Source organism: Lutra lutra, chromosome 10 (genome assembly GCF_902655055.1).
Source record: "Lutra lutra chromosome 10, mLutLut1.2, whole genome shotgun sequence".
Taxonomy (NCBI): Eukaryota; Metazoa; Chordata; class Mammalia; order Carnivora; family Mustelidae; genus Lutra; species Lutra lutra.
This window is the reverse complement of record NC_062287.1, coordinates 66,044,801-66,056,170: the sequence shown is the minus strand read 5'-3', so window position 1 is coordinate 66,056,170 and position 11,370 is coordinate 66,044,801. Positions and strand designations below refer to the sequence as shown.

The window sequence follows — 11,370 nt, the reverse complement described above, 5'->3', positions numbered from 1 at the left end:
GGTTTTTATTTTTATTTTTTAATTTTTTAAAAAGATTTTTTTTTTGAGAGAGAGAACAAGCAGGGGGTAGCAAGGCAGAGGGAGAGGGAGAAGCGGACTCCCCACGGAGCAGGGGGCCCAATGTGGGACTCAATTCCAGGACCCTGAGATCATAACCTGAGCCAAAGGCACTTAACTGATTGAGCCACCCAGGTGCCCCAAAAAGTTTTACTTATTTTGAGGGAGAGGGAGAAAGTGAGAGGGGATAAGGAAAGAGAATCTTAAGCAGGCTCCATGCCCAGTGTGAAGCCTGACATGGTACTTGATCTCATGACCCCGAGATCATGACCTGAGCTGAAATTAAGAGTCAGAAACTTAACTGAGTCACCCAGGTGCCCCTAATTACAGCTTTTTACAAACTATGGTGCAATATAAAAATGTTATTCATAAATTATTAGTCACTGAATTATTGAAAATAAACTAGTAGTATGAAATTAGTACAAGTATGTATCTTAAAAAAAAAAAGCCACAAATCTATAAAGAATTATAGAAGTTTTAGGGCGCCTGGCTGGCTTGGTCAGTGGAGCACGAGACTCTTGATCTCCAGGTTATAAGTCTGAGCCCCATGTTGGGTTTAGAGGTTACTTAAAAATAAAATCTTTAGAAGACGCCTGGGTGGCTCAGTCTGTTAGGTGTTGGCTTTTGGCTCAGGTTGTGATCCCGGGGTCCTGGGATCAAGTCCCACTGGCTCCTTGTTTGGCAGGGAGCCTGCTTCTCCCTCTATCTGCCGCTCCCCCTGCTTGTGCTCTCTCTCACAAATAAAACCTTAAGAAAAAAAAAGAAAAATCTTTAGGGGCAACTGAGTGGCTCAGTCAGTTAAGCGTCTGCCTTCAGCTCAGGCCATGATCCCAGAGTCCTGGGATCTAGCCCTGCATCCAGATCCCTGCTCAGCGGGGAGTTTGCTTCTCCCTCTGCCCCTCACCCTTCTTGTGCTCTCTCAAATAAATAAAAATCTTAAAAAAAAAAAAAATCTTAAAAAAATGATAGAAGTTTCCAGTAAACCTTCAGCTTAGTTCAGGTTCTCCCAAATATTTGCATAGTTTATGCCAAATTTTCATATACAAATGTACTGAGTAAATACAAATGACACGATGTTACCCATAAAAGTTGGCGAAAGAATTTTATTGTGTGGCTTATGTAGGTCTTTGCATTCTACTAACAGAAAAGCATTTTTCCACATCTTATTCGACCTAACAAATCATATATTTGTGATTTTATCTACATGGCTGCAGCATTACACTACTAAAGAAAACCTTCCTTTCACTTGTACTTTGGTGCAATTATACAGTAGATATCTCCTTGCCCAGAAAATAAAAATATTCTCAATCTCAACTTAAAATGGAACAGAGACATTAATACCAAGTTTCTTGCACCACTCGGTAAAAGATTGCAATAAAAACCAAAACAGTATGCTGCTTAACACACAAGATGATGAGACGTCTGGCAGTTTCAGTCAAACCTCTGTAGGAATGGTTTAGCATCTGGGTTTATTTTTACTGCAGTTTTCACATATGACAGGTGGAAGTGTACCATAATGAAGAATAGTCATGTTCTTCATTTGCTCAAATATTGGACTCCAGCACAGGAAGTATCTCTTGGGGCTTAGTAATATACAAATGGGTAGAAAAAAAAACTGCCTTAGGAAAAATTTCACAATTGTTTGACTAAACATCTGAAACGTTTTTATCACAGCTTTCATATATTAAAAAAATTTCCTCCCGAGATGAAGCTTATTTGTGAAATAAAACCTAGTCGCTATCATCTGACGCATGTTCTGAGCCCCGATCTGAGGCCTCATTGTTGGATCCCTCCGGTTCGGATTCATTTCCAGAGCCCTGGCCGGAGCCCTCATTATCAGAGCCTCTCTCGGACTCACGCTCGGACTCGGCGCTTGGAGAAGCGGGGCGAGAGTCCACGTCTGAGCCTCCGGAGCGGCTTCTCCCGGACTGCACAGACTCGTTGTCGGACTGCTCCGAACCCGAGGGCCTTCTCTTTCTGGCTGGCTGGTCACTGTCTGAATCCTCATCCGACTGCCGTCTGCGGGGCCTCCGGGGACTGCCGGCCTCGCTGCCAGACTTGCTCTGGTTCCCATCGGAATCGCTCTCCGAAGAGGCGCGCTTCTTCCGAGGCTCTCCCTCGTCCGAGTCGCTATTGCTGTTGCTGGTGCGGTGATGTCTGGTAAAGACAAGCACTGGTTAGATTGGCCCATGGGAGACTCAAAGAGCAGAGAATGCTTTGAAAATGTCAGGGCAGTAAATGTTCTATTTATGACCTACATGGTGTCTACACAGATGTTCATTTTTTGTGTCCTGTTTTGTAAATTTGATCTATTTCACAGTTTAAAAAAAGGATTAAAAGGAAAAAAGAATAGGGTACTTTGATTATAACACAGCATTTAAACAGTAAACGAGGAGTCTCATTGGCTTATACCAGGCACCCTTCATCAGAATGAAGCACTTCTCAATTTCATACATAAAATTATGAAAAGGGATAATGAATTTTCATAAACAAGTTCAGAGCAGCTGAAGTGAAACCCAGGATCTTGCTTGGCTGTCGACTCTGAGCAATTAACCCTCTCCCAAGGCTGGATGAGTTGGACTCGCCGCCATCCTGTCAGACACCTGAAGAGCAAAGGCACCATTCCTATCCATGATCCGCGGCTGCACTAGGGCCCTCCACCAGCACAAGACTTACTTCAGAGAAGAAGCTGGGGCTAAAAAGGCTTCTGTAGCTTGCTTACTTCCGCTCGGAGGTCCCCCCTACTTATCAGCTGATAGGTTAAAAGGAAAGGGACTTGTACCTATGCTTGGAATGGTGGTGGCACCCAGGAAATCTTGGCTTCCTGGAGGCTCTGGAGCACAGAGCATTCCCTTAACTGCTGTGACAGGTGCTCACAGGCTAGAGCTTTGCACAGGAGGACATACTTCTCTTGTGGCATACTTCTTAGTTTTGGTTTCCATGACAAATATTCCAGGAAAAGAATATTAAATCCCACAGGGTTCAGTCTAAGAAGGGAGAATACGATGAAATATATTCCTCTGTTTGGAAATGAAACCATCTCCACATGATTGAAGAAAGGTTCTCTGTGCTTAAATCTGAAAGAAGAAACCTAGATGTACAATACGTTACTTGGGTCACCCTGAGTGGACATGAAGAGTGACTGAGAGGAGGACGCTGTATATTCATTCTGTATATATGCTAAAGGCCAGTGGGCCTCTCACAATTCAACTCCTATCATTCTACCTTGCCAAATAAGCAAACACTGTGATGGTCAGGACCAAGTTTAACTGATACAAAGGGCTCAAATCAACTTGGTCTTACCTCCGATATAGTTTAGCAGTAGCTCAGCCTCTCACACGGACCCTTCTGCCTACACATTTTAACAATGCTCATTCTAAAAACACACACCTCATTGCTCTGCTCGTGCATGCCTCTCACCACTGGCTGGGGTAACACTGTGGGCAAAGGGCAAGGCAACCACAGTGTAGGTCAGCCAGTGTTTTCAGAGAAAACAGGAACTGCAAGTCTTTACAGATGATTCCCTAGAGCTCGCTCCCCAGGAGGGCAGCACCCCGCCAGCATCCTCAGCTCCCTCAACATGCTAACCAAGACTCAACTCAAACAGCCTTCCTCTCACAAAGCCTGTCTCCTACAACCCTCCCCTCAAACTCCAGAGTAGGTATTGTCCCTGGAGAGCAATAAATGAAATCGTAAGTGATAACACTTATCCCACGATAATGCGGTTTTTGGCTTATCTGTTATTCTCCACTGCTTCTAAAGCATAAACTTGAGGGCAGAGTCTATGACTCTTTCCTCTGTATCCCTCAGATACAGTGTGCACTCAGCACACTATCTCATGGAATTTTTAGTGAATGTTCAAGTGACTGTGGAATGAATGAATGAAATGATGGCCATCAGAAGAAATATAGTGTCGTACAGCATTCAGAGTCCCTGTCTACGAATTCAAGTTGGGGAACTGAGGGACAAGTTTAGGACAAGTAAACTCAAAGACTGCTTCTCCAGGTGCACCATGAGTTAAAGAACAGTAGTGGACAAGCGGTCTAGGAAAAGCCCCTCCTGGAGCTGGCAGGGCTGAGTCACCACTGCCCGACAACGAAGGAAACGGTCAAGAAAGTCCCATCTCCACGTGGCCAGGAGCAGGCTACTCTAACAGTTTTAGCTGGCCTGATAGTGTAGCAAAGCAATACATTTCATTTAGAAGGATGCCATCCAGAGCTAGAACATGTTAAACTAGGTGAAGTAAGTCGGTCAGAGAAAGACAAATACCATATGATCTCACTCGTATGTGTAATTTAAGAAAGAAAAGAGATGAACATATGGGAAGGGGGAAAAGAAAAAAGGAGAGGGAAACAAGCCATAAGAGACTCTTAATAACAGAACAAACTGAGGGTTGATGGAGGGCTGTGGGTGGGAGATGAGCTAGATGGGTGATGGGCATTAAGGAGGGCATTTCTGATGAGCACTAGGCGTTGTACCTAAGTTATGAACCGCTGAATTCTACACCATAAACCAATATTCCACTGCCTAAAATTCAAATAAAAAAATAAAACAGCAAAAAAAAAGTAAGAGTAAAATATTGTAAAATAAAATAAAATTTCACTATTAAAAAAAATAGAAGGAGGTTATCCAGGAAATTTCAGCTAATATCCACAGAGAAATAAGATCTCAAAATAGGTTTTCTTCTCTGAGGGACAAACATGTGACAGGACAAAAATGACAGGGTTAGATTAAGATGTGTGCTGAGGTTTCTGCCAGCTTTGACAGAAAATCCTAAGAAGCTGAAGAGAAAACATTTTTGGCACAGCCCACTCTTATCTTTCATTAGGAGAATACACTAAGGGAACAATTCCTACCCTTCATCAGCAATTTTAAGTTTATCTTCGTCTGAAGAATCATCACTTGACGATATTATGGCTTTCGACTTTATTTTGCCCTTCATTGAAGGAGGCAGACGTTCTGGCTTGGGCTAAAGAAAGAAGACCAAACATAACAGATTATTTAAGACTCTTAGGTTACATTACATTAGGATGTCTTGTTCAACTAAGTTTGCAGTGTAATGATAAAACCAAACAGCAATGAAATCTTGCCATTTGCGACAACCTGGATGGAACTAGAGGGTATTATGCTTAGTGAAATCAGTCAATTGGAGAAAGACACCCATCCCATCATATGATCTCCCTGATATGAGGAAGTGGAGATGAAACGTTGGAGGTTTGGGGGGTAGGAAAAGAATAAATGTAACAAGATGGGATCGGGAGGGAGACAATCTCACAAAATCTCACAAAACAAACTGAGGGTTGCTAGGGGTCGGGGGGTCGGGAGAGGGTGGTGGGGTTATGGACAATGGGGAGGGTATGTGCTATGGTGAGTGCTGTGAAGTATGTAAACCTGGCGATTCGCAGACCTGTACCCCTGGGGCTAATAATACATTATATGTTTATAAAAAAAAATAAAAAAGTTAAAAAAAAAAAACAACAAATTGCAGCCATTACACTTCAAAAAGAAGCATTTCTGCTTGAAGAAACTGCAAGGAAAGAATGTATTCTGGTGCAGTGCGACCCTTCCTGCCGACAACAGGGATGAAAACCACAGTGTTAGAAACTTACAGCCTTCTTCTTCTCTGCTCTTGGGGGACGGCGCTTTTTTGGTTTGGGGCCATTTTCGGTTTCATCATCGTCGGATCCTTCTTCTCCCTTTGGAGGTCTTATATAGCGGACATCGAGAGAAAGTCTGTCAAGATTCATTCACACCTAGAAAGTCTAAGACTACTTTGTCATCGCCACATACTCATTCTGAATACTACTCTCTACATGTGCTCCCTCAACCACACTGTCCTTCCTCGAGGGCAGAGGCCATCATTTACAATTGCTGTACACAGCTCAGGAGTCTGCAAAAACCATGAATTTATGTGATGTCTACCAAATAATCACGTCTCTGTTGAGTCCTCCTATTAATCTAAGATAACCTTGACTCTTGTACTTGGTGGAGCGATAGAAAATGTGATGGAAGACCCAGGCTCCAGATCTTACATCTTTCCTCTCCTCTTCCTTCCTTCCCAGTTACTCATTCTCGGCCTAGTGAGGCCCTATCATAGCTTCCATTCCACAGGTCTGTGTCTCGATGAATTCATTAGATTCTTCCCCAAATACAGGTAGTGAAGGGCTGAGAGGAACAGGTCTCGCTAACTTCAGGGAAAGAATGTACTTTTAGAATGCATAGCATGTATAGCCAACTGGAGGTTCCTGGACAGGGGAGCACCAGGAGAGGAACAGGACAGCTCAGGGGTACCTCCAGGTGAGGGATGGGAAGGGTACCGCTTATCTTAACAGCAAATGGCACCGGGAAGATTCAAAGGCCCATCTTTTACATTAATTCACACTTTATATATCTAGCAAAACTTGAGGTGGGCATCGTTACCATTTTACACAAAGGAAACTGAGGCTCGGTGACTTTCCTAAGATTGCACGTGGACAGGTAGGGTGGATACACCCAGTTTTCATTCTACATAGCATACATTTTCCCATAAATATTACAATTTTGAAGACATAAGAGAGGCAGTGATGACTAACTTGCAGCTCTCACAGGAAAGCTGTGGAGATGTGTGGTAACTCCAAGTACTCAGGGGCTTTGGTGATGGGGTCTATCTTAGGATTATTATGATTAAAACAGGAAGTGGGGAACAAAAGGCTTTAAGGTCTGGGTGGATCAAGTGATCACCAGGTTCCACAAATTCTAACACAAGGAAGATTCAGGTGAGAGGTTCTCTGTCACCTTTATGAGGCTATTCGCAACACCCTGATTAATACCTTCTCCTCTTTTTCTTCTTTCTCTCACCACCCTCCTCTTCTTCGCCTTCTTGCTCACTACCACTGCCCTTTCTTCTCTTCTTCTTTTTGGATATAGGCAGGTCATCGTCGGTATCATCATTGACAAATTCATCAAACTCTCCTCCCTTTTTAGAACGCTGAAATCCAAACAAGATTAAAATCAGTTCTCTCCTGGCTGGTGGAATGAGGCCAGATCCTATCAGTCATTTGACAAACAAAGGACCTTTTTTTTTTTTTTTTTTTTTTATCAAGTTGCAAGGAAGGGGTGCTTAATGAGGCCCAATGTTAAAGACTTCTAGTTAGGATGAATTGCTCAGATGTCAAAAATCATCAACTACTTTAGGCCACTACAAGGTACAATGTGCTGGACTAACACTGGAATGCATTTCTAAGTACTGGCTACCACTGAAAGCACTGTGTTGGAAGACTATCTCTTAGCAAAGAAGGAAGTCAAACTTAAGAACTGAACACTGAGTAAATACAGACAACGATATTCACTTTTGGGAGTCAAGTGCCGGACCTGCGGCCATCCGTCTTAGCAGGAGTGCCATCTTACCCTTCCACCACCGCCACCTCTTTTCTTTTCTTTTGTTGCTTCAGTCTCTCCAGTAAACATAAGAATATTTTTGGTCTTCTCTACATACTGGGCCCGCTGTTCCAAAAGTTTCTTTTGCTCTTCCTTTTCTCTGAGACGTTTCTCTTCCTATGAGGGAAAAAGAGTAGGAAAACACTGCATCAAAATATTATGTTGAAAAAAAATCCTGATGACCATCAGAAGAACTTCTTTTTTAACATACAAGATTTATGTATGCACACAATTCTTAAGTTCTAGTATAACTGCAAACACAATAAATACCTGTTCTTTAAGAAGTTTCTGCCTTAACAGTTCCTTTTCTTGCTCTTGTTTGGCCCGTAACTCCCTTTCCTCTTCGTCTTGTTTACGTGCCCGGGCCACATGGTACTGGGCCTGGCTCAGTAAGTCAGAGCACTGCCTACAAAATTTCAGATTCAGAGAGACATGAATGCAGTTAACACACTTTTTGCTGAGAAACTCAGAACATCTCTTTTCCTTAGACGAACTAAAAAGTCTGAAGCAGGACTCTTAGCTGATATCTAAGGGATATTTTAATCAGCAAAATTAACTTAGTTTCTCAAAGTCAAGACTGTCAACTACAGTAACTTTCCAAAGTATAAGCATCCTCTCCAAGCACAAATGTAAAGATTTTCAACATTATCTTTACACGTGACTCAGAGTCAAGATAGAAAAGTATTTTCTCCACACAACTTAAATACTTGTACGAAATTGACTGTCATATTCCCTGAAAGGACCCTTAGGAAAAAGCCTTGACCCAGGCTGGGGAGCCCCACAGAGGAGCAGGAAAGACTGACCCCTGAAAGGCCACCCAGAGCACACTGATTTCACTGCCTCCCACCACCCAAAGTCACCTTCCAGAAATAGTAACATTACCTGGCTTCTGTAGCAGCAAGGGCCAAATCGAATCTCATTTTGTCTCCCACTTTACTCAAGTAACTGAAGTATCTAAATGGAATGAGAAAATATAATAATTCACTTAAAAAAATTTCTAAGGAAAGGCTCTTTACATTTTTAATCTGTTCTACAAAAATAGTCTGAGAATAGGTTTACATGTTTACATATTTACAAATAAGTTTACTGACTTATACCAACCTGTTTGATACATGAAAGGCTAGCATCTCAAGAAATTATATATGAAACTCACTTAAAAAAGACTCTCATCAATATAACACTCAATATGTTTAATAAAATACAAGTTCATGAAGTTAAGTAGTCATATTTAATATTATTGGTAAACCCATAAATAACCAAAAATCAGCTCAAGCAACAAATATTTACTAAACACCACATTTACTAAGTATGTCAGCATGGAGATTAGGAGATGCAGGCCATGAAAACACAACCAATGTATCAGGCAAGGCAAGAAATGCCTATATATGAATTTAAATAAGGTTGGACAAAACCTGAAAAGATGTCAGGCTTTGATTTTACCACTAACTGAATTACCAAATAAATCCTATGAAGGTACATAAATTTTGAGCTAAGTTCAATAAACCTAATCAATATTTAAGAGGATAGGACTTAATAATCTTAGCCCAATGAAAATTCATATCCCATGAAAGACACACCAGTATAAGTAGAAAAACCACATAAGTGAAGCCTAAAAATTTCACGTGTGTAAACTGCAGGGTCATTTTATTGTCAGATTAATAAAAATCTAGGGCAAGCTTGCAAAGCTCGTCAGCCAGTTCTAGGGGAGGCTACATGATCCAAATCTGGCAGGAACCTGGCCACCATTTGGCGCCACCTGGTGGCAACTGTCTGCTTTGGCTTAAAAATCACTAGAATGCTTCTAAATAGAAAATGATTCTCTTGACAAAGTGTTTCTCGGCACCTTTTAAGACGGATGGACAGACTGACTGATTTATGATCTTATTTATTTATTGGCCAGAGAGAGAGCACAAGCAGGGGGAGCGGCAGGCAGTGGGACTCGGTCCTGAGCCAAAGGCAGACACTTAACTGACTAAGCCACCCAGGTGTCCCAAAACAAATGGATTTAAAGAAACAAAGCATTTCAGAAGTTGTTTCTACAAAATTCTTTACCTATGTGCAAGCTCCAGTTCTTTCACAGCATTAAGTACTTCCTTCAGATTACTCTTTTCATCTTTCAGAACAGAGGTAGCTAACCTTTGCAGGACCAAGGCCACATTAAACATAAGTACTGTATCACTGGGGGCCACATGTCTAGCCTATAAAAAGGAAACAAAGCAAATACTTCATATGATTGAATGATGTGAAAAGGATTTTAGCCAAATAGGGTATTACATATATATATATATGAACATGCATAAAATAGAATAAAAAAAACCACAATGCAGCACAGAACTGAATGAGAATAATAAGTTTTCCTTTCTACCTTTAGCAAAGTCTGTTTGCACTCCTGTAACTTGCCACACTTGAAGAGGGCCCGGGCCAAATACAGCACAACTTCAGTGTTCTGGTGCTTATAGAACTTTCTGAGGCAGTTTTCATACTGTAATAAAAGAAAAAGTTAGTTAAAATACAATAAGGGTTAAATAATGTTGTCATCATGTAACAAGATTTCAGGTGATTTTAAAACTATGTGAAAAGGTGTTTTACCTTTTGAGTAGTTAATTTTAAAGAAAATTTGAGAATAATTTTTGACATTCACCAGGACAGATTTTCATAACATGAAAACCTGATGAAAAAAAAAAACCCACAACTAGATACTCAAAATAGTTTTTCCATTTGAAACTCGGACCAACACTGAAAGGACAAAGAGACTGGATGGCCTTTTTCATATCTCTAGCAATACTATCTAGAATCAGCTGACAAGTTATTAAAAAAGTTACACACCTGGCTCCTTTGGGTTATACTACCATCTTTCCTTAGGATTGATGGAACCTACTGGCAATGAGCATGTGAAGACTCACAGTTCTGGTTGTTAACTTCTTTTTTTTTTTTTTTTTTTTTTTAAAGATTTTATTTATTTATTTGACAGAGAGAGATCACAAGTAGACAGAGAGGCAGGCAGAGAGAGAGAGAGAGGGAAGCAGGCTTCTTGCTGAGCAGAGAGCCCGATGTGGGACTCGATCCCAGGACCCTGAGATCATGACCTGAGCCGAAGGCAGCGGCCTAACCCACTGAGCCACCCAGGCGCCCCATGGTTGTTAACTTCTTGATAAAACCAATATATAGCAATACTGGTGTCAACTTTGCCATGAACACTTCACTTTTTGACCATGGAACTTATCCTGTCATAGGTTAGATCTTTTTCATAGAAGGTGGTTAGAGAGCTTCCCCTTGAATATCCCTAGTAATTAATTTGCATTTTTTAAAAGATTTTATTTATTTATTTGACAGAGAGAGATCACAAGTAGGCAGAGAGGCAGGCAGAGAGAGAGAGAGGGAAGCAGGCTCCCTGCTGAGCAGAGAGCCCGATGCGGGACTCGATCCCAGGACCCTGAGATCATGACCTGAGCCGAAGGCAATGGCTTAACCCACTGAGCCACCCAGGCGCCCTTAATTTGCATTTTTAAAAGGCAACATTATAATTCTGCAGATCAGGAAGGCCCACCTTCAAAAATACCACCTCTGAGACTACCATATGCAGCCTGGAGTCTATAAATCTTTGTGACCAGTGCCTTCAAATTTTCTGAATTTGATAATAACCAACCTTCTTAGGAAAAAGGTTAACCACTTCCAGGAGCTTGACTGCACTTGCCTTCTACCTCTGGTAAGAACCTTGTTTTTTCCAACCATACTATTTCCCATAGAGCCTAAAAATCCTTTTACTTTTTAATATGCTATAGATGCTAAATATATATATTTTTAAAGATTTTAAACCCATGACCCTGGGATCCAGAGTCATATGCTCTACCTACCGAGCCAACCACACACCCCTAAATGCTAAATATGACTCTTTTA

At 41.4% G+C, this 11,370-nt stretch overlaps 1 protein-coding gene across 1 annotated transcript in view; it reads right to left on the bottom strand.

The window, feature by feature from the left end:
• Positions 1–1,142: 1,142 nt before the first annotated feature.
• Positions 1,143–11,370, bottom strand: part of CTR9 (CTR9 homolog, Paf1/RNA polymerase II complex component) — a 29,757-nt gene continuing 19,529 nt past the window's right edge. The window contains exons 17-25 of the mRNA XM_047692395.1: positions 9,839–9,955; positions 9,526–9,671; positions 8,356–8,427; positions 7,744–7,879; positions 7,444–7,590; positions 6,867–7,024; positions 5,667–5,763; positions 4,914–5,026; positions 1,143–2,214 (exon numbers count right to left, since the gene is read on the bottom strand). Coding sequence (XP_047548351.1) covers positions 1,788–2,214; positions 4,914–5,026; positions 5,667–5,763; positions 6,867–7,024; positions 7,444–7,590; positions 7,744–7,879; positions 8,356–8,427; positions 9,526–9,671; positions 9,839–9,955 — 1,413 coding nt within the window. The 3' untranslated portion in view covers positions 1,143–1,787. The remainder of the gene's footprint in view (positions 2,215–4,913; positions 5,027–5,666; positions 5,764–6,866; positions 7,025–7,443; positions 7,591–7,743; positions 7,880–8,355; positions 8,428–9,525; positions 9,672–9,838; positions 9,956–11,370) is intronic.